General features: G+C 49.8%; 1 protein-coding gene across 1 annotated transcript; it reads left to right on the top strand.

The window, feature by feature from the left end:
- The first annotated feature begins 5,367 nt into the window (after positions 1-5,367).
- Positions 5,368-21,920, top strand: CIAO3 (cytosolic iron-sulfur assembly component 3). The gene is made up of 11 exons (XM_064153511.1): positions 5,368-5,472; positions 8,423-8,518; positions 10,118-10,261; positions 10,566-10,698; positions 11,643-11,777; positions 12,091-12,209; positions 13,698-13,827; positions 14,038-14,110; positions 18,926-19,063; positions 20,367-20,524; positions 21,491-21,920. Exons 1-11 carry the CDS (start codon positions 5,407-5,409, stop codon positions 21,727-21,729), a joined length of 1,431 nt encoding a protein of 476 aa, XP_064009581.1. The 5' UTR covers positions 5,368-5,406; the 3' UTR covers positions 21,730-21,920.
- The last annotated feature ends 831 nt before the right edge of the window (positions 21,921-22,751 follow it).

The following is a 22,751-nucleotide window of genomic DNA, read 5'->3' as shown; positions in this document are numbered from 1 at the left end:
TCTGGCTCCTTACACTAAGAGGGTCCTACACTGGCATTGACATTCTCCTCCTAGAGGGGTGGCAGTTGGTATTCAAATCCCCACAGGTTCTGGAGGGGACACCTCAATGGCTTCATCTTTGCCCAAAGCTGCCTCTGGTTTCTCTCCAGGAGCCACAGGAAGACATCAGCTACAGAAGCTGAGAGAATTTTACTCTCTGTAGATACTGCTGAGTCCTGTTTCTGGTTATTTCAACCTCTGAGCTCATCCCATTCTGCAGTCTCAAGGACCTTCCATCTTCGCCCTGCTGCTTCCAGACCAGTTCATTTTAAGCTTATTCAGCCTACAAGTCTTTAACTCCATCCTGCCAACATCACCACCATCTTAGTGCTACAGGCTGGGGACAGAGTGGCTGAGAGCAGCCAGGCAGAAAGGGACCTGGGGGTGCTGGTAGATAGTAGCTGAACATGAGCCAGCAGTGTGCCCAGGTGGCCAAGAGAGCCAATGGCATCCTGGCCTGCATCAGGAACAGTGTGGCCAGCAGGACAAGGGAGCTTATTCTGCCCCTGTACTCAGCACTGGTCAGGCCACACCTTGAGTGCTGTGTCCAGTTCTGGGCTCCTCAATTCAAGAGAGATGTTGACATACTGGAATGTGTCCAGAGAAGGGCACCAAAGCTGGTGAGAGGCCTGGAGCACAGCCCTGTGAGGAGAAGCTGAGGGAGCTGGAAAAGTGGAGGCTCAGGGCAGAACTCATTGCTGTCTACAACTACCAGAAGGGAGGTTGTAGACAGGTGGGGTTGGGCCTTTCTGCCAGGCAACCAGCAACAGAACAAGGGGACACAGTCTCAAGTTGTGCCAGGAGAGGTCTAGGTTGGATGTTAGGAGGGAGTTGTTGCTAGAGGGAGTGACTGGCATTGGAATGGGCTGCCCAGGGAGGTGGTGGAGTTGCTGTCCCTGGAGGTGTTGAAGCAAAGCCTGGCTGAGGCACTTAGTGCCATGGTCTGGTTGACTGGACAGGGTTGGGTGCTAGGTTGGACTGGATGAGCTTGGAGTTCTCTTCCAACCTGGCTGATTCATTCATTTATTCCCAGTGACTCCACATCAGCAGCTCTGAAAGGAGAAAGGCTGAAGTGTCTTTGCTTAGTGAGCTCCCTGCCAAATGCTGTGACATTAAACCCCTTGACTGTCACCACAAACTGTGACCTCTCATACACTACAGCAAACAAGACACGTCCTTCACAGGCATAGTGGTCCATTAACAACACCTCAAAGGGGCTTGCAAACAGGAGACTCTACTTGTTTTGATGTCATGTCCTGTTCTCTCATGACATCCCTCACCCTCTGAGGAGTGCTGCTGCATTCCCTGTAACATCCACAGAGCAATGGGTAACTGCAGTGACATCAATTTTGGGAAATCCACAGAACAATCCTCCATGCAAGAGCATTTCACTTCAATGGCAAACCTAAGATATTGAGCTGGAAGTCTGATCAGCGAGGCCACAGTTCAGGGTTGGTAACAACATCTTGTACTGGGCTTCAGAGGAATTCCATTTTCCAAATCACAGCCCAAGAGGTCATCAAATTTATCTCCAACTACCCCATCACAGTCAACAATACATTCACAGGCCTTAATCCAGCAGAAATCATGGAATCCTCTAGGATTGGGTTGGAAGGGACCTTAAAGATCATCCAGTTCCAAGCCCCTGCCATGGGCAAGGACACTTTCCACTCCACCAGGTTGCTCAAGGCTTTCTACAGTCTGGCCTTGAACACCTGCAGGGAGGGAGCATTGACAGCCTCCCTAGGCAACCTGTGCCAGTGTCTCACCATCCTCAATGGAAAGTTTTTTCCCTAACCTCCAGTCTAAATCTCTCCTCTTCCAGCTCAAATCCATTATCTCTCCTCTCTCCACTGCAAGCCCTTTCCAGAAGTCCCTCTCCAGGTTTATTGTAGGAACCTAACACAGTACAACTGAGCACTGCTGCTTGGAGACCATCATCTCTGTGCAGAGCAGAGCCAGGACCCTGCACAATCCCACCTGGGGACAGTCAGCACAATCCAAGTGCTAAAAGCCTCTATTATGCAACTACTGAAGAAGAAATCACCTTACTTTGTCCCTAATTCTTGTATTACTATTCCTCCTGTGTAGGAATTAGGCACTCAGAGCCTGCAAGATTTGCTGGGACCTAATGTTGGGCTTCACCCTGAAGGAGGATACTCAGAACAACCATCAGCAGGTGAGAGAAAAAGAGGACTTAGGAGTTGCCATCAACTTCACTCTAGCACAAACAGCCTTAATACTTGTTTAGAAGACTACAAATCCCAAAAGGTTCCAATCAGCATGGCAAGAGCATCCCAAAAGGTTATTCCTTGTCTGCCTGAGGGCAGAGTCTCTCCCACTGTACAGTTCTTCATAGAACCCAGAATTCCAACCAGGTGGAAGAGACATCCAAGATCATCCAGGCCAACCTAGCACCCAGCCCTATCCAGTCAACCAGACCATGGCACTAAGTGCCCCAGCCAGGCTTTGCTTCAACACCTCCAGGGACAGCAACTCCACCACCTCCCTGGGCAGCCCATTCCAATGCCAATCACTCTCTCTGACAACAACTTCCTAACAACATCCAGCCTAGACTTCCCCTGGCACAACTTGAGACTGTGTCCCCTTGTTCTGTTGCTGGTTGCCTGGCAGAAGAGACCAACCCCACCTGGCTACAGCCTCCCTTCAGGTAGTTGTAGACAGCAATGAGCTCTGCCCTGAGCCTCCTCTTCTCCAGGCTACACAACTCCAGCTCCCTGATTTTGCAGGGATTTGTGGTGTCCACTCTGCTGTAAGCTCAGCATCAATTCCCACACAGGATCAGTTGGAAAGCCCCTCTGGGTCATCCTTAGTTTGCTGTGAGGAAGCAGCAGGATTGTCACATCCCACACATTCCCAGAACTTCGTATAACCCAAGTGCAACCTTCTTCCACCAGTAGCTTTCCCACTGTCACTCCTCCCTGGGCAATCTCCTCCACTAGTAACACATTTCTAAGCAGGCTTGTGGGAAAGCTGTCTGGAATAGCTATTCCAGATCCTTCACCAGATCACCATCTCTGAGGATGCTCTCTGTGGATTCACAGATGATTAGATGCCTTCACTCTTTATTTCAGCACCTCCAGCAACTGGGCAAGCACCAGCATGGACAAAAACCCACAGGTCTTGGATTTTGTGCTGTGTTCTCCTCCTCTGGCTACTAAAGACTGGTTTGTAAGAGCTGATCTCTAAACAGTGAGGTTTTCTAGCACAGAGAATTATGCACAACACTTCAGCCAACAAGGCTCCTTCACAGCAATTCAGAGGTCACAGGTGCAATTGCAGGATGTCAGAGTCACAGACAAATCTGCCCAGTCTGGTGGACCTCTTGTCCAGAGCTCCATCTTCACATCTGAAACAGAGCTTCTAAAGGTGCAAGGGCAAAACCCCAACGCTTTCAAGGTCAGGACCAAGATTCAGCCACTCTGTCCTTGCATTCTGCCTACCACTGTGCCTGTAGGGCAGCACACTGCCCTTAGCAGTTTTCATCTAGGTACCTCAGGGCACTTCTGCAACAGTGCAAAGAGACAGTCTTGTTAAATAAAGCTCTTGTTAAGAAATATTCAGCTGCATTCTCTTGAACCACCACTGACCCTGGAAAATCTTCAAGCAGGGTCTGCCACTGAGAAGGTGCAAAGTTTTCACCTGGACAGTGCTACAGCCTCAGCTGAGACCTCCAAAGAGCTGTTCTATCACTTTGTCCATCACTTCACACACAAATAAAACTGTCTTCAAAGAACTCTTTGGATTCTCACAGAGCTTGGAACCTCTACCACACAAAAACAGAGTCTTCTGGGCTGGAAAGGACCTTCACAGACTCCACACAGTCCACTTTTAATTCTCACAGAGCTTGGAACCTTGACCACACAAAACATCACACAAAAACAGAGTCTTCTGGGCTGGAAAGGACCTTCACAGACTCCATCCAGTCCTCTTTTAATTCTCACATAGCTTGGAACCTCGAACACACAACACAGAGTCTTCTGGGCTGGAAAGGACCTTCAAACTCCATCCAGTCCTCTTTTAATTCTCACAGAGCTTGGAACCTCGACCACACAAAATATCACACAAAAACAGAGTCTTCTGGGCTGGAAAGGACCTTCAAACTCCACCCAGTCCACTTTTAATTCTCAGAGAGCTTGGAACCTCGAACACACAACACATCACAGAGTCATTTGGGCTGGAAAGGACCTTCAACCTCCACCCAGTCCTCTTTTAATTCTCAGAGAGCTTGGAAGCTCGAACACACAAAACATCACACAAAAACAGAGTCTTCTGGGCTGGAAAGGACCTTCAAACTCCACCCAGTCCTCTTTTAATTCTCACAGAGCTTGGAACCTTGAACACACAACACATCACACAAAAACAGTCTTCTGGGCTGGAAAGGACCTTCAACCTCCAGCCAGTCCTCTTTTAATTCTCACAGAGCTTGGAACCTCGAACACACAACACATCACACAAAAACAGAGTCTTCTGGGCTGGAAAGGACCTTCAACCTCCAGCCAGTCCTCTTTTAATTCTCACAGAGCTTGGAACCTCGAACACACAACACATCACAGAGTCTTCTGGGCTGGAAAGGACCTTCAACCTCCAGCCAGTCCTCTTTTAATTCTCAGAGAGCTTGGAAGCTCTACCACACAAAACATCACACATCACAGAGTCTTCTGGGCTGGAAAGGATCTTCAACCTCCACCCAGTCCACTTTTAATTCTCAGAGAGCTTGGAACCTCGACCACACAAAACATCACACAAAAACAGAGTCTTCTGGGCTGGAAAGGCCCTTCAACCTCCAGCCAGTCCAACCCCCCTGGAGTCGGCAGGGACATCCCCAAGTAGAGCAGGTTGCTCAGAGCCCAAACCAACCTGCCCTGCAACGGTTGCAGGGCCAGGACCCTGCCCACCTAGCACAGGTTCTCACCACCCTCAGAGCCTCCTTCCCCCTCTCTAGCTCGGATCGCCCTCTTCCAGGCGATTCACCCCCCGCTGTCACAGCGGGCCCTGCTGCCAGCCTGCCCGCAGCGCTCCCCTGCCCCCGGAACAGGCTGCCCGGGATGCGGCCGAGCGCCCAGCCCTGCAGACATCCACGGCCAGACGCGAGGCGGCTCCGGGCAGCCTGACGCAGTCCGAGGCGCCGCCGCTCAGCGCAGAGGCGAGAAGCGGAGCCGCACAAGCCGAGCCCTGCGGGTCCCCTCCGCGCCGGGTCCCGCCGCCGCCAGCCGCCGCCGCCCGCACGCCAGCTCGGCCCGGTGCCGCCGCGCTTTGCGGCAGCGCGGCTCCGCCCCTTTTACGACCCCTGTGGGCCCCGCCCCGCCCCGGCTGCCGCGCTGTGCGGCGGCCCCGGCGGCCGCCATGGCGTCTCCGTTCAGCGGCGTGCTGCAGCTGACCGACCTGGACGATTACATCGCGCCCTCGCAGGTGGGTGCGGGCCGGGCGCCCCCGGGGGCCGTGGCAGTGTGAGGGGACGCGTGGGGCCTGTCCCGCCGGCACTGCCTGGGGAGGGCGAGAAGATGGCGCTGAGGGGAGGTGGGTGACAGCCCCGGCGCCGAGCCGCCGGTCGAGACAGCGGCGTGAGGAAGCGAAGGGCCCTTGCTGGGGGCTGTTACAGGATCGCAGGACGTTAGGGGGTGGAAGGGTCCCAAGGAGATCATCGAGTCCAACCGCCCTGCCGGAGCAGCACAATACAAACACGGATCACAGAGGAGCACATCCAGACAGGCCTGGAAAGGCTCCAGAGAAGGAGCCCCCACACCTCTCTGGGCAGCCTGTGCCAGTGCTCTGGGACCCTTCCAGTCAAGAAGTTCCCCCTTGTGTTGAGGCGGAACCTCCTGTGCTGCAGCTTACACCCATTGCTCCTTGTTCAGCAGTAAAAGGAGAACAAAAGAGTCTTGCTTACTGCTACTACCATTACAAAGTAGTCAAAGGCAAACATGGAGAGAGTTTTCTGTCTCTTCCAGCGGCGCATAGGGCAGGAGAGAGGGCAGCGGCGCTGAACACAGCCCTGTGAGGAGAGGCTGAGGGAGCTGGGGGTGTGCAGCCTGCAGAAGAGGAGGCTCAGGGGTGACCTCATTGCTGTCTACAGCTACCTGAAGGGAGGCTGTAGCCAGGTGGGGTTGGTCTCTACTGCCAGGCAACCAGCAACAGAACAAGGGGACACAGTCTCAAGTTGTGCCAGGGGAGGTCTAGGCTGGATGTTAGGAGGAAGTTGTTGTCAGAGAGAGTGATTGGCATTGGAATGGGCTGCCCAGGGAGGTGGTGGAGTCACCATCCCTGGAGGTGTTGAAGCAAAGCCTGGCTGAGGCACTTAGTGCCATGGTCTAGTTGACTGGATAGGGCTGGGTGCTAGGTTGGACTGGATGATCCTGGAGGTCTCTTCCAACCTGCTTGATTCTATAAGGGGCCAGTGTAGAGTCGTGCACCTGGGAAAGAACAACCCCATGGATCAGTATAGGCTGGGGACTGACCTGCTGAAGAGCAGTGAAGGGGAGAAGCACTTGAGAGTCCTGCTGGATGGAAGGACAGCCATGAGCCAGCAGTGTGCTCTTGTGGCCAGGAGGTACAGTGCCAGTCTAGGGTGTATTAGAAGGGCTGTGGTTAGTAGGTTGAGGGAGGTTCTCTTTCGCCTCTACTCTGCCCTAGTGAGGCCTCATCTAGAGTATTGTGTCCAGTTTTGGGTTCCCCAGCTCAAGAAGGAGAGGGAGCTGCTTGAGAGAGTCCAGCACAGAGCCACAAAAATGACTCAGGAAGTTGCACATCTTCCTTGTGAGGAGAGACTGAGGGAGCTGGGGCTTGGAGCTTGGAGAAAAGGAGACTAAGTGGTGACCTCTGTTGTGTTTATAAATATGTAAGGGGTGAGTTCCAGGAGGAACTCTGGAGCCAACCTCTTCTCAGTGATGCCCAGTGACAGGACAGGGGGCAGTAAGTGGAAGTTGAGGCACAGGAGGTTCTGTGTGAACCTGAGGAAGACTTTTTTTTTCCCTGTGAGGGTAAGAGAGCACTGGAACAGGCTGCCCAGGGAGGGTGTGGAGTCTCCCTCTCTGGAGATACTCAAGAACCATCTGGATGCATTCCAGAGTGATCTGCTCTAGGTGATCCTGCTCTGGCACAGGGGCTGGACCAGATGAGCTTTGGAGGACCCTTCCAGCCCCTGACATTCTGTGATTCTATGTGGTGGGGGAGGTTGGACTCAATGATCTCCAGAGGTCACTTCCAACCCCTACCATTCTGTGCTTCTTTGTCCCTGCCTGCTGTAAGGGGGTTGGACTGGATGACCTTGAATGGTCCATTCCCATCCTAACCAGTCTGGGATTCTGGGATTCTGTGCCAGTGTTCAGAAGTGGATGGCACAGTGGTGGGAATGAGCAGCAAAGATAGGTCAAACTTCCTCACTTTGGAGTCTTCAAGCAGTAGCAGAAGTACAGAACATTAATCTTGGAGGTATTTGCTGCCAGGTCCAGCAGCAAAATGAACTCCTGGAATGAGATCAGTGGAACAGGGCATAGCAAACCCCATGAACACCCCTTGCAGTGCTACTGCAATCTTTTCACCTAAGTAATGCAACCTGCTTTTCTGTTTCAAGTCAAGATTGTTGCTTTAGTCAGTGAAGAAGCAGAATCACTTCTTCCTGATGGTCTCTGGATTCCCAAAGTGTGGTTAAACTGGAAATCCCTGCTCCCTGCAGGGGTTTCAGCCAAGATGACCTTCGAGGGTCCCTTCCATCCAGCATTCTGTGATTGTCATTTAGGAGGGGAAGCCTGAAGGTGTGGGCAGGGCAAGGATGGTAAAAAGCAGAGAGACTCATAGCTGTAGAAGTGGGATAAGGAGCTGTAAAGGAGCCTAAACAATAAAAGTCACACAAAATGCAACAACACCCTTGAGGCTTCATCTCAGCAGAGTACAAAAAGCTGGAAGCTGTCCATTGGAGGTCATCAGAGCCCTTAAATGGAACTCCATTGGCAGTAGCCACATGGTGACTGTGGTGACCCCGCCTCCCTGCCTTAACATTTGCCATGAGGAATGCGGGATCCTGGTAGGGCTTGAGAGGGGAGGGCTGTGCAGGCAGGCAGGCTGTTCTCTGAGCCTTTCAAGGCTCTGGAAAACAGAGCTGTGATCTTCAGTAAAGCTAGCAGAATTGGCCTCTCTTTTTGCTGTGATGCTGGAAAAGTGTTCCTTCTGCAAAAAGGGGGTAAGGAGGTTCTGCTTTCATGTTTTTTCTTGGTAGTGAGGTGTGCTGTGACTAAATCCAGCATCTCTTAAGGGGGAGTAAGCAGCATTCACTCTCAAAGTAATGTTTGATCATTCTAGTTCCTATTAAATCTCCCTCCTCATTGCCCATCTCCTCCCTTCTGGGGCTTTGTTTCTCTGTCAGGAATGTATCAAGCCTGTAAAAGTGGAAAAAAAGCCTGGAAAAGCAGCAGCCAAGATCAAAATTGAAGCAGATGGAAGCTACTTTCAGATTGATCAGGTATGTGTGAGTTTTCTTCATTCTTGTGTAAAACAGCCACAAAACCTGAGTGTACTCTTAGGTATTTGAATAATCTACAGTTAATCATTGCTTCAGAAAGGACCCAGGGGCTAGAAAAGTGTTGCTGTTGCTGCCAGCATTCTTGTCTTTTTTTTTCACCCCAAGTGCAGCTTTTTAACTTCCTGCTTTTAGCAGCAGTAATTTCACTTTTGTGCCAGTTATTTATGCCCTGCAATTAAGTGACATTAATGAATGATGATTTTCAGTGTAACAGCAGCCAAGCTTAAGTCTCCTTTGCTGTCCTAGGTTATTTGCAACGCTCTCATTTCTCCTTGTGTTGTGTCTCATGCAGCAGAGCACTCACAAAGAGCTTCCATCAGATCCTCTGTAATGCTGCTCTGATGTTTTCAGTGATACTCTAAATTATTTGTTCACTACTGCAATACTGCACTGCAAAAATGAATGCTGAGCTTTGCAGAACCAGTTTCCTTCTCACACAGAAAAGCATTTCTTAGGTAACCAAGCTGGGAATTTATCTGCTGCTTTTAACTTGAGGCAGATGATGACTTCAAGGAGGATCGAGCACTTCTGATGGAGTCTGCTTTCTGATTTTGAGCTAGCACTGTGCAGTGCCAGCCCAGTCCCAACCATGGCCTGTCTGATACCCAGCAGTGTGGGCAGCAGGTAAAGGGAGGGGATTCTGCTCTGCCTTTCTAGCTCTGAAATCCTCAGCACAGGACAGACATGGACCTGTTGGAGCAGGGCCAGAAGAGGCCACAGCAGTTGTGGAAGGACTGGAAGCCCTCAGCTGTGAGACTAGGCTGAGAGAGTTGATGTTGTGCAGCCTGGAGAAGAGAAGGCTCCAGGGAGTCCTTCTGGTGGCCTTTCAGTACTTAAAGGAGCCGTAGAAAAAAGCTGGGAGAGACTTGAGCAGAGCCTGTTGTGACAGGACAAACTAAAAGAAGGACATTCAGAGAGAAGGAAGAAATCCTTTATAATGAAGGTGGTGAGGTACTGACCCAGCTTGCCTAGAGAGGTGGTGGATTCCCCATCCCTGGAACTCTTGCAGGTCAGGTTGTTTGGGGCTCTGAGAAGCCTGCTCCCTCCTGACTGCAGGGAGGCTGGACTAGATGGGCTTTTAAGGCCCCTTCCCACCTAAACCATTCTATGATTATTTTAACTTAACAGCACCTAATTGTTTCTGACTTCATTGAGAAGTGATGTGTAAGTGGAGGGTCTCATGAGAAAGCTGACTTATTCAGGTCAAATATGAAGAAAAAGACTTCCTTCAAGTGGCAAAGACAGATGCTGTCTCTGCCAGGCTGCCATCCACTTCTCCAGTCTAAATCTAGATGCCTGTTCTTGGTCTTGCTTAAATGTGCCTGAAGTTCCTCAGCACATCTGCAGCTGTGGGTTAAGACACCTTATTAAAAGCAGCAAACCTCACAGATTCTTCCCTTCCTCCTCATCTTGCTAAACAGAAAAGATACTTTATTAGTGGCAAAGCAAAAGCATTAAAAGGTTAACATCTTTATTACTAAATATAGTAAAAGTGGGAAAACTGCTGCTGTGATCTGAGTCTGAGCTGTTTCTTTCTAGAGTGGAAGAGCCCAAAAACTGGAAAAGGCTAAAATCACCCTGAATGACTGCTTAGCCTGCAGTGGCTGCATCACCTCAGCAGAGAGTGTTTTGATCACTCAACAGAGCCACGAAGAGCTCTGCAGAGTGCTGTCTTCTAACAAGGTGGGTGGCAACTCTTGGTCAGGTAGGCTTCAGAGTTTGAGATCTGTTAAGATTGGTGAGGGGCATCTGCAGAAACCAGCATGGAAAGAGCAAACATAAAATGAGTGGCAGTGATGTGAATGTTGAGGATGTTCTCAGTGCTCTGTTGTGTTTAAGTGGTTTTTAAAGATCCTTTCCAATCCCATCATAACTTATTAATGAGTTGCTGACTTCAGAGATGCTTCCTCATGTTCTGGTGTGCTGGAAGTTCTGCGTGTGCTGTATGAATATTGTCTGAACCAGAGTGCTGTTGGGGTCTTTTCAGAGTGCTGCTCCCAGTGAACAGAAGTTGGTGGTGGTTTCTGTTTCACCACAGTCCAGAGCTTCCCTGGCTGCAAGATGTCAAATGAGTGTTTTGGAAACAGCAAAGAAGTTGACAGCGTTCTTGAAGAGCTTAGGCAAGTGTGGTGGTGGTAGTGGGGTCTGTGTTAAGCCTAACTGTTGAGAGAGCACCAGATTGATGTGATTTAACCTCCTTATGGAACTATGATTAGCATTAACTAAAAGGCAACATGACTACAGCCTCATCACACAATGAACTTGGAGTGATGGAAGGAAGGAGCTTCGAATTTTAGATGTACAACCCTCCTGACATAGAATCACAGAATGGTTTGGCTTGGAAGGGACCTCCAGAGCTCATCCAGTCCAACCCCCCTGCCACCAGTAGGGACATCCTCTACTAGAGCAGGTTGCCCAGAGCCTTGTCCAGCCTGTCCCTCAGTAGCTCCAGGCATGTGGCCTCCACTCCTTCCCTGGGCAACCTGTTGCAGTGTTCCAGCAGCCTCTTGCTGCAGAACTTGTTCCTCACATCCAATCTAAACCTGCTCTGCTCTAATTCCAAATCATTGCCTCTCATCCTCTCACTGCAGGCCTTTGCAAACAGTCTCTCTGCAGCCTTCTTGGATCTCCCTTTGGGTACTGAAAGGCTGCTTTGAGCATTTCCTGGAGCCCTCTCTTCCCCAGGCTGAACACCCCCAGCTCCCTCAGCCTGTTTGCATAGCAGAGGTCCTCCAGCCCCCTGTATATTTTCATGGCCCTCCTCTCGACCTGCATCCTAGGATGGAATGATGATTAGCATTAACTAAAAGGCATCATGTCCACAGCCTGAGTCACATGAGCAACTTGGAGTGATGGAAGTAAGAAGCTTTAGATCTTAGATGTACAGCCCTCTGGCCACTTGTGCTCCTCTCACTGCACTGACTTGCAAGGGAAAAAAGGTTCAGTCTCAGCTGTAGAGGTCAACACCTGCAAATAAGACATTCTTAACTCTGTAAATAAGGCTTTTTGTTGTAGTTTGCCACATCCTTGCTGGGAGTTCTAACACAGCCTCTCTGCTGCCCAGGTGTGCACTATGTTTTTGATACCACCTTCTCAAGAAACTTCAGCCTGCTGGAGAGCCAACGAGAGTTTGTGAAGCGTTTCCGAAGGCAAGCCGAGGACAAAAAGGCTTTGCCAATGCTTGCTTCTGCCTGCCCAGGTATGGCATTAAATTGAATAAAGTGGCAGAGGAATAAGACACTAATGGGAAAAAAAACCCACAAATGTCCTCTTTGAGGATTTCTCTTCTCACAATACCAAGAGATCTTGATGTTAACAGCGGTAGTGATCGCTACAGTGACCTGAGGAGCTCTGAAAGGAGCCTCGTATTACCCTTCCTTTGCTCTTCGTGCTGCAGCAGGGCTGAAAATGGTTCTAAATGGGCACTGAGCCTGGGGCTGGGGACAGAGCAAGTCAAGTAAAGGGATGCTTGTTAAGTTTTTCACTTCACTTGCTAATTCCACTCTTGTCAGGTTGGATCTGCTACGCCGAGAAAACCCACGGCAGTTTCATCATCCCTTACATCAGTACCACCAAATCACCACAGCAGGTCATGGGCTCCTTGATCAAAGGCCATTTTGCAGCACAGCAGGTGAGGGTCTGAACTTATACAGTGCTCAAATGAAACACCTGAAGCTGATATTTTTAGTTTTGCTGCATGTTCCACATTAGAGTTTATAGGTCAAAATGACCTTGCAGAAGCCAACACCTCTCTCACTTCTATTTTATCTAGCGAGAAGCCAGCAACACTGAGCACACACTGCCTGTACTGCTTAAAACCTCTTGGTGCATGGGAGGAAACTTATCATTTGAGTGTTTGTGCTCCCATCTTGTCTGTGTGGGAGATTTTCATCTTGTTTCAAGTTGGGGAATAATTGAAATCATCCTAACCCAAAGCTTCAGTCAGCGCTTACGTGCAGATCATGTCTTGTCTAAAAATTACTCGCTTGTTCCCAGCTTCGTGTTCTGTTTCAGTTTGCCTTAGCTCTGTTCTCAGTCTTTTAACCTTTGGACTCTTGCCAAATGTAAATTTGATACCTAGAGAGTGGAGTTATACTAAAAGCCTAGCAAGAAACTTAAGCACCCCTTTTCTGGGGGGGGAGAGTGGGCTCTGATTTATTGTCCGTTAATGAGCAGCGGTTTAACACTTGCGTTAAGTAAGAGCTGACATCTGCATCCTTGTAACAGAACTTGGCAGCTGCTCACAACGTTTGGCACAAGACCACTGAGACAATGGCCTTGAGTCAATGATTTGTTTCCTCAGCCTGTGCTTATTTCTTGGATGGTCATGAGTTTGTTTTTATCTGGCTCCAGATCATGTCTTGGTTGCTGGAGCAGGGGACTGGGGTTTAGCAGCACGGAGGAAGCTTGTTCTAACTGCAGAATTAGGGATTCACTTCACTGACTGATATTGTTTGGACCATCTGAGCAAGCAAAAAGAGGTGTTGGGGAAGCTGTAAAGGACACACTTGCTGACACTTGCTGCAAGTGAAATTATTTCTCTCTTAGAACCCAATTTCAGTGTCTGTATACATACGAAAATAAGGCTCAGCAATCGTGGGGACTATTTCTAGAGGCATAGTGGCATTAGTGGCATCATTTGGCAGCTCGTGGGGACTCCTCCTTTGGGTGTTTAACCTGAAGAAGAGCAGCCCCAGAAGGAGAATCTTCTCAATGCTCAGAGCTAAAGGGTGGGGGGCAAAAGGATGAGGCCACACTGCTGCCCAGTCTGTGGTGCCCAGCGACTGAGCAGCCGGCAAAAGCTGGAACCCAGGAGGTTCCATCTGAACAGGAGGAGAAACCTGTTTGGTATGAGGGTGCTGAAGCCCTGGAGCAGGCTGCCCAGAGAGGCTGTGGAGTCTCTTTGTCTGGAGAGCTTCCAAACCCAGCTGGGCATTGTGATGCCGGGCAAGCTGCTGTGGGTGCCCTGCTTTAGCAGGGGTGGGTTAGACTGGATGATCCCCAGAGGTCTCTTCCAACCCCTGCCCTGCTAGGATTCTCTTCTGTACCTGGAAAACCTCTGCCTCAAGATGGGTTCAGTACCAGCCAATCCAACTCCACAACTTTGTCTTTCTTCCAGCACTTAAAACCCAACCAGATCTACCATGTGACAGTGATGCCCTGCTATGACAAAAAGCTAGAGGCTTCAAGGCCAGACTTTTTCAACCAAGAGCACCAAACTCGTGACGTGGACTGTGTGATCACCACAGGTAAGTGGAGCTGGGTATAGCCCAGCTGATTTCTGGAAGCCTCAGGGCAAGGTGTTTGCCAGCTTTAATAACCCCCTGTCTCTGATGGAGGCTGTCAGCATGAAACTGCTAATCATGGCCTGGTAAAAACTGCAGATGCAGTTATACATTGATCTGTGAGGGTTCTTTACTTTCATCCTCAAAATAATGTTGTATTTTTGTGTGTCTTAGGAGAAGTGCTAAAGTTGTTGGAACAGGAAGGAGTATCTCTATCAGATGTAGATCCTGCCCCACTGGATACCATGTAAGAACAAAATCTCATTTACATAGAACCACAGAATGGTTTGGCTTGGAAGGGACCTCCAAAGGTCACTCAGTCCAACCCCTCTGCTACCAGCAGGGACATCCTCCACTAGATCAGCTTGCTGAGGGCCTTACCCAGCCTCAGTTTCTATAGCTCCAGAAATGGGGCCTCAACTCCCTCCCTGAGAAACATGTTGCAGTGTTCCAGCAGCCTCATGCTGCAGAACTTGTTCCTCACATCCAATCTAAATCTGCTCTGCTCTCATTTCAAACCATTGCCTCTTGTCCTGTCCCTGCAGGCCTTTGCAAACAGTCCCTCTGCAGCCTCCTTGGAGCCCCCTTCAGCTACTGGCAGGCTGCTCTGAGGTCTCTCTGGAACCTTCTCTCCTCCAGGCTGAACACTTCAGCTCACTCAGCCTGTCCTAATAGCAGAGGTTCTCCACCCCCCTGATCATTTATATGGCTCCCCTCTGGACCTCCTCCACCAGGTCCATGTCTTTCCTGTGTGGATGGTGCCATAGCTGCACACAGCACTGCAGGTGAGGTCTCCCCCGTGCAGAGCAGAAGAATCCCCTCTCTCCACCTGCTGGCCACACTGCTTTTGATGCAGCCCAGGCTGCCCTTGGCCTTCTGGGCTGCAGATGCCCACTGTTGGCTCATATCCAGCTTCCTACCTAGCAGCACTCCCAAGTCCCTCACTCATGTTCTTTTTCAGCCAGTAATTACAGAGTTCTTGAGCAGAATTTGCTTTTCCACTACACGAGGCTGCATAGGTTTGCATTTCATCTGTTTTCTTGCATCCCCCTGAATCAATACAATTGTGCTTTAAGATGCTGAATTTCCAGGACATGAGGAATTTCCGCTTTTGGAGAAGCTGTAACTCTTTGTTCTGGATTTTAGGAGGCCAGAGATTAACATCTCTCTCTGTAAATCACTGAGATTGCTAGAACAGGCTCAGTGAGTGCCAAATAAGTGTACAGAGAAGTATGAATTATATGAGAGTTGTTCATTTCACTTCTGTTACTCACACTGTAGCTGGTGGAATCCCTCAAAAATCTACCTGCAGACTTTGGAAAGTGAAAGAGTCTGGATCAGAGCTAAGGGAGTTTGCTAACCACAGCCTGTTCCTGCACTGTGCTCAGCTGGCTTCTCTCTGCTCACAGTTATCAGAGCTACTACAAAGATTCCAGAACTCAAGCATCAACTAGAAATATTTAGGTCACTTAGCTCATCTCTAGGAGTCTTTAGGGGTACAAGAAATGAGATCTAAAACATGTGCAGTCCAGATGGGCCTCGAGTTGCTTCAACTGAGAAAGAACAGCTGCTTAAGTGACAACTGCACAGGGATCTGAGTGGTTACAGCAACATTAAGATCACATTTTCCTCATCTAAACTGTGCAGTGGTGGTTCCACAATGAAAGATAAACCAGAGCATTCCCCTCTTCAGAAGAAAAATGGCTTTGCAGCACTTTGCACATCAGTAGACAGGAAGGCAGCAAGCTTCAAGAGCTGTCAGAGCTGATTAAGTGCATAAGGCAGAAATGCACTGCTCATGCTCCTTAGGTTTGTTGGAGAGATTCTTGGTTACCCAACATGCAGCATCTAGGACATGGTGAGTGTATGCCACAAGAATGTTTTCAGCTGTACCCCTTGCAGACAAAAGGTCTCCCCTCAGCCTCCTTTACTCCAGGCTGCACAACCCCAGTTCCCTCAGCCGCTCCTCCCCAGCTCTGTTCTCCAGACCCAACACCAACTTCATTGCCCTTCTCTGGACTTGCTCAGCACCTTCATAGAATTGTTTCAGTTGGGAAAAAAGTTCCAAAGTCATTGAGTCCAACCATTAAGCTGTGTCCTGAGCAGCAGAACAGTAGGCCTAGGTTTCATACAACACATTTACTACCATGGGTCTATTTATGGACACTTTGTCCGGGATTAAGAGTTGAGTTCTGGGGTTGTTCTTTTTTGCCTGACATTGTTCAGGAAAGAGAAGTATGCCCAGATAGAAGTCTGCATGGTTGAGTCCCAAAAGAGCAGCTTCACATTAGATATTAGACCCCACCTGGATTACTGCATCCAGTTCTGGAGTCCCTATTACAAGAGGGATGTGGAGATGCTGGAGCGTGTCCAGAGAAGGGCCACGAGGATGCTCGCAGGGTTGGAGCAGCTCTGCTATGAGCACAGACTGAAAGAGTTGGGGCTGTGCAGTCTGCAGAAGAGGAGGCTCCCAGGTGACCTTCTTGTGGCGTTCCAGGATCTGAAAGTGGCCTACAAAAAAGCTGGGGAGGGACTTTTTAGGCTCTCAGAGAGTGACAGGCCTGGGGGGAATGGAGCAAAGCTGGAGGTGGGGAGATTCAGACTGGAAATGAGGAAGAAGTTCTTCAGCATGAGAATGGTGAGAGCCTGGAATGGGTTGCTCAGGGAGGTGGTTGAGGCCCCATGGCTGGAAGTGTTTAAGGCCAGGTTGGATGAGGCTGTGGGCAGCCTGCTCTAGGGTAGGGTGTCCCTAGGCATGGCAGGGGGGGTTGGAACTGGATGATCCTTGTGGTCCATTCCAACCCTGACTGATTCTATGATATTAGCAGGTATTAGGAAGAGGGTGGCAAGATTGACACAGGTTGCCCAGAGAGGTTGTGGCTGCTCCCTCCCTGGAGGTGTTCAAGGCCACACTGGATGAGTTCTTGAGCAACCTGCTCTAATGGGAGGTGTCCCTGCACAGGGCAGGGGGGCTGGAACTAGATCTTTGAGGTCCCTTCCAAGCCAAAGCACTCTAGGATTCTCTAAACAAGAAATTCTCTTCTGCCACTAACAGAAGGTCAGGGAAGGGGAAAAAAAAATCCTATTCTGAAGCATTTGGGTTCCCTCAGGAAATGACTTTATGGAAGTGTCAGTTATAAGATAGAGCTCAATGTCTAATTAACTGATAAAAATCTCTGGCCAGCTTCTGAGCAGGACACTGTGAGCAACAAGCCTGCTGCTTCTGGTGATCAAGAGCCTCCGTGTGTAAGCTTGGGTGAGCTCTGCCCCACTCAGTCAATGTGCTGCTTACAAACAGCACGTATCCCTCAGCGCTGGGAGCGTTCCCATCCGGGTCCAAGGGCTGTTGTTGTGCTTCATCCACCAGCACGTGGAAAAGCCCATTAAGAGGTTATTACATTTGGCAGCCAGAAGGAGCTCCAGTGCCAGAAATCTCCAGACTTTTGCTGCTATAACGTTTGCTCCAGGCCTTCCTGGCAGCTGCGGTTTAGGAGAGGAGCAGTACGTGAGGCCAGACACACTGAAACGTTTAGTTAATGAAGCTCAGTTCCTGTAAACAAGACCAAATTAAAAATAGTTGTGGAGGGTTGATTGCAAGCTGAAGTGTTGCCTTCTGCAGTTCTTGCAGAGCTGAGATTTTTATCTGCAACATCTTCCATTTGGCTTGAAAGAGTTTGGCCTGGCTTCAAGTGTTTTCCCCTCTGCAGCTGTTAGGAGGAGCACAGGAGTGTCACTGCCTGATGAGTGCTCCTAAGCAGATCCCTTCTCTTGTTATGTTCTCCTAACAAAAGGCATTGTTGTGGCTCCCAGCTGGTGAGCTGTTCTCAAGAAACATTGTCTTGACCTCTGAAGGGTTTGGCATGTCACTGAGCTGCAGTTATTTGTGGGGAGCTAGGAGTGCAGAACTCCTGTTGGCCTGCTTGTTCAACACCAAAGCTGGGTTGGACTTGAACCAGGATCCCACTGAGGATAGTCCTGTCTGGAGCAAGTGTCCTGCCGCCATTTGTGCACCACTCAACTTCAAGCACACAAACCCACAGATCTCAGCTCTGTGCTTGTGGTCACAGCGCTGGTACCTCTCGAAGCTCTTCTCTCACTCCCAGTGACCACATCTGAAGTAGCTGGCTTCAAGAACGGTGCTGTAACTTGGAGCTGGAGCTTTCAGGCATGGACTCTGCTTTTGTTGGTATTGCTGAGAAGCTTTAGTACTGGTGAGATGGAGAGAGGATATCTGCTAGTTTGTGTTCTCCAGGAGAAGCACAAACCACACAGACCTGCACCACCATCACTTCCTTAGTCTGAGCCTGGAGAAGAGCAGCCCCAGAGGGGTTCTATCAATGCTCAACAAGAGATAAAGGGCGGGGACAAGAGGATGGGGCCAGACTCTTCTCAGTGGTGCCCAGCAACAGGACAAGGGGCAACAGAAACAAACTGGAACCCTGGAGGTTCCATCTGAACAGGAGGAAAAAGTTCTTTGCTATGTAGGTGCTGGAGCCCTGGAGCAGGCTTCCCAGAGAGGTTGTGGAGTCTCCTTGTCTGGAGAGCTTCCAACCCCAGCTGGGCATTGTGATCCTGGCAAGCTGCTGTGGGTGCCCTGCTTTAGCAGGGGAGTTGGAGTGGATGATCTCCAGAGGTCCCTTCCAAGCCTTACCACACTGGGATTCTGGAATCATATCCTTCCTCCCATTTCTAAGTGCATCCCAGGGTCTTTGTAGACCACAAAATGCAGGCCAGGTAATTGCCCTGCAATTCTAAACATCCCCAAGTGTACATTTGATACACGAGGATTAAGTTGGCAGTGCCTGGGCCGGGCCTTGTTGTGACACATGACAATATTTTCCCTGAACTTGATCTTAAGTATGCTGGGCAGCATGGAGTTAACATTCTGGGTTCTGGAGCTATAAATAATTGGTTCCCAGGGGAAAGACAAGAGCCAGAAGCTCAAAGGAAGCTGGTGTCGACCTGCTCTGTTGCTCTGCATGCCCAGGACCTTTGTGCTCATGCTGACTGTTCTTGTCTAGCAGAGATTCCCCCACATCTTCCTCTTTCTCCCTGTCTCCAGGTTGAGTGGTGCTGCAGAGGAGGAGCTCACAAGCCACTCAGGAGGTGGCTCTGGGGGTTACTTGGAGCACATCTACAAGCACGCAGCCAAGGAGCTCTTTGGAATTCAAGTGGACACAATTCAGTACAAGCCTTTAAAGTAAGGAGGTGAAAGCCCTGCAGAAATCTCTGGGTTGAAGCAGTTCTGCTGCTGCTGTTATCTTGCTGATGGGCTCAAACTTTGTTTGCAATGTTAAACATTTCACTTCAAGGCATGGGAACTGGCTGCTCACTCCCACAGCTGCCAAGTGTTATCACGCTCCAGGCAGCCTTTCCCTTGGAGACTTCTGACCCCTTCACCACCCACACACTTTATTCTGGCCTGAGGAGGTTTTTTTCCCCAGTATCAAGCTGCAGACAGTTTTAAGAGTAATTTAGAATTAGAGTGGTTTGGGTTGGGAGGGACCTCCAAAGGTCATCTAGTCCTGTAGTCAGCAGGGGCATCCTCCCCTAGATGAGGTTGCTCAGAGCCTTGAATGGCTCCAGGGATGGGGCCTCAACTACCTCCTGGGGCAACCTGTTGCACCCTCATGGTGCAGAACTTGTTCCTCACGTCTAATCTAAATCCACACTGCTCTCATTCCAAACCACTGCCCTCATCCTGTCCCTGCAGGCCTTTGCAAACAGTCCCTCTGCAGCCTTCTTGGAGCCCCCTTCAGGTCCTGGCAGGCTACTCTGAGGTCTCCCTGGAGCCTTCTCTTCTCCAGGCTGAACAACCCCAGCTCCCTTAGCCTATCTTTGTAGCAGAGATGCTCTAGCCCCCTGAAGATGATGAAGCTTACATGGATATAGACTCCTAGAATGGGTTAGGTTGGAGAGGACCTTAAAGATCATCTAGTTCCAACTCCCCTGCCCAGAGGCAGGAGCATCTTCCACTACAACCAGGTTGCTCGAGGCCCCATCCAACCTGTGCAGTTGTATCCCTATGTTGATGTTTAGGATTGTCTAGTGTAAGAAGCAGAGTCTCAACATGAAATGTTGGTTAATGAGAGTTAAAGTTATTTGGTTTTTACCAGGAACAGGCATTTCCACTCCCCTTAGGAGCCTGAAAACTTTCAGTAATGGTTTGCGCCTTGGCTTTATTCCTCAGTGGCCTCACTAATGGGTAAATTGGCTGAAGCCAACTCAGCAGGCCTGTCACAATGAAACATCCATTTGCTTGGCTTTTAAGGATTTATTCAATCCAGGTGCTCCTCAGCAAACTCACTTTGAGCAGCAGGTCCTCAAAGAAGCCTGGAAGCTCATCTGCAAAACAGTTCTTTCATCTCTTTGGCTCGGGTGGCAGAGAACTAGGACAGCTTCCATGACTAAGATCTGACACAAGGACTTCGAGCTCAGGGCTCTTTGAAGTTGAAAATAGAAGTTAATTTGGCTGAGCCATTTTCTCTGCTCTTCTTCCTCAGAAACAAGGACTTCCAAGAGGTGACACTAGAGAAGGATGGAGCAGTCCTGCTCCAGTTTGCTTTGGCTTATGGGTTTCGAAACATCCAGAACTTGGTGCAGAAGTTGAAACGAGGCAAATCTCCCTACCACTATGTTGAGGTCATGGCCTGTCCATCAGGTAAGGCTACCCACAGCTGTGAAGAAGTCATAGAAAACTACACCTGAAATGTACTTAAAATGGGGGGAAAAAAACCCAACAGGCAATTCCTGACACCTTGGACCTTGTGGCAAAGCCTTCGAATTCTCAGAGATGACTGTCACAGCACCACAATCTCAGAGCTGCTTCTGGATGTGTTTTCCTACCTAGGAGCTGCTAATTCTTCAGCATTTAAGCAATTGCAGTTAAATTCCAAACTCTCCATAACTGGGGCTTTTAAGGGGAGCCTCCTGGTTTTCTGAGCTCTCTGCTGCAGGAGGAGATGCTTCCTCTACAAGGGCACCAAACTGACTGCTGCACCCTGACAGATTGCTGGTGAAGAAAGTCTCTTTCTACTCTTTCACTTCCTTTCTCTCCTTCATGGTTCTCTCTGAATTTGCTACCTGAGAGTGTGGGCAGCTTGAACCCAGCCCAAAGTGACACTGAGCTACCACTCTGGGCTCCCTCAAGAGTACAACTCCCAGTCCAAGAAGCTGCTTGGCTCTGAGACACCTCTTTGGGCAACCACATGCTGTGCACCTCTACCCCACCAACAAACCCAGAACATGGCCCAGGCATTTTTATCTTACCTGCAGTCGAGACTCCAAGGCTGCCCTCACCCTGATTGTCTTCTGGAGGCAGGAGATAAGAGCCAGAGCTCCCTGATGTTGTTCCCCCAGCCTGCCTTAGCAGCTGTCTCAGCTGCAGGCTATAAGCCCTGGAGCACACCACACCAGTGAGCTCCAGAATTGTGCCCCACCTGGTGCTGTTAGCTGACTGGGTAGTAAACTACCACAATAGTGATGTTTTCATTGCTGAAACTGTTTGCAGGTGCAGAGTAAAATAACTACAGTTGGGCTGGGTTTTGTTGTTTGGGTTTTTTTTTCCCCTGATAAAGCTGAGGAGGTTTCTAAACTCAGTGACATTTCCTCCCTTTGCTGCTCACAGGTTGTTTAAATGGAGGTGGTCAGATCAAAGTAGATGGGGAATCCAGCAAGGACCAGCTTCAGCAAGTGGAGAGGTTGTATGAGTCTCTTCAGGCTGCAATCCCAGAGGAGAACCAGGCTGTGAATGAACTGTATGAGCAGTGGTTGGGAGGTGTGGAATCAGAACAGGCTGTGAAGGCTTTGCACACCCAGTACCACGCCGTGGAGAAAGCCAGCGCTGGATTTAACATCAAATGGTGAAGACTGACACTGTGAAGCTCACTCAGTGCCTTTTTAACTCTATTTAAAGACTCTCAAAACACAGCTGCACTTCCATGCTGTCACTGGGAGATTGCCATGTCTGACTCTTTGTGGGGTATAGGTAGGATTCATACCTACAGCTTTAGGATTGTGGAATTGATGTAAATAAAGCCCAAAACACTGACTTAAAACACGTCCAAAGGAGCAGTATAATGCATCAAGCAGGCTCTGAAGGCTGAATCCAGAGTTCTGAGGCCAGCTCTGGAGCACCCAGAACAGCAGACCTGGACCTGTTGGAGTGGGGACAGAGGAGACCATAGCAGTGCTGGGAGGGCAAGCTGAAAGAGTTGAGGTTGTTCAGCCTGGAGAAGTAGGCGGCTTCAGGGCGACCTTGGAGCCTTTCAGTACATAAAGAAAGCTGGGGACAGACTTTTGAGCAGGGCCTGTTGTGACAGGACAAGGGGTGGTGGTTTAAACTGAAGGAGGGAGATTCAGACTGGAGAGAAGGAAGAAATGTTTGACACTGAGAGTGGTGAGTCCCTGGGCCAGGTTGCCCAGAGAGGTGCCCCACCCTAGAACCATTCCAAGTCAGGTTAGTTGGGGCTCTGTAGTGGCAGATGTGCCTGCTGACTGCAGGGAGTTTGGACAAGATTTTGGCTTTAAAGGTCACTTCCCACCCAAACCACTCAGGGATTCTATGCAATTTGCTCCTCCCAGAACTGATGAATTCAAGTTGCAGACTGTGGCCCCATCGAGATGAGCTTTATGCTGTGTGACAGCACCACCTGTCCAGGCCCTGCTGCACTGTCACAGCTGCAGTGCCACTGCTTTATGGCTGGCTGTCAGGACGTCCTCACTTCAGTTATGAACAGTTTAATGTAGACCTTGGGGTCTGGTTTTCCATTTCACTGCAGGGGCAGAGATCAGCTGAGAAGCATCACCTCTAGGGCTGTGCTGCTGCCTGCTGAAATGGGATGTGGATGAATGCTGAAGAAGAAAAAACAGGCATTTTTTCCTTTAAT

The sequence above is a fragment of the Pogoniulus pusillus genome, chromosome 13, assembly GCF_015220805.1.
Source record: "Pogoniulus pusillus isolate bPogPus1 chromosome 13, bPogPus1.pri, whole genome shotgun sequence".
NCBI lineage: Eukaryota > Metazoa > Chordata > Aves > Piciformes > Lybiidae > Pogoniulus > Pogoniulus pusillus.
Note: the sequence above shows the minus strand (reverse complement) of the source record. Positions and strands in the feature narration are given on the sequence as shown.

Excerpts from the sequence above, each read along its gene's own strand:
- CIAO3 (XM_064153511.1), top strand. The coding sequence starts at position 5,407 with ATGGCGTCTCCGTTCAGCGGCGTGCTGCAGCTGACCGACCTGGACGAT. Across the intron at positions 8,519-10,117 it reads GCTACTTTCAGATTGATCAG|AGTGGAAGAGCCCAAAAACT; the intron begins GTATGTGTGAGT and ends GTTTCTTTCTAG. Across the intron at positions 10,262-10,565 it reads GAGTGCTGTCTTCTAACAAG|AGTGCTGCTCCCAGTGAACA; the intron begins GTGGGTGGCAAC and ends GGGTCTTTTCAG.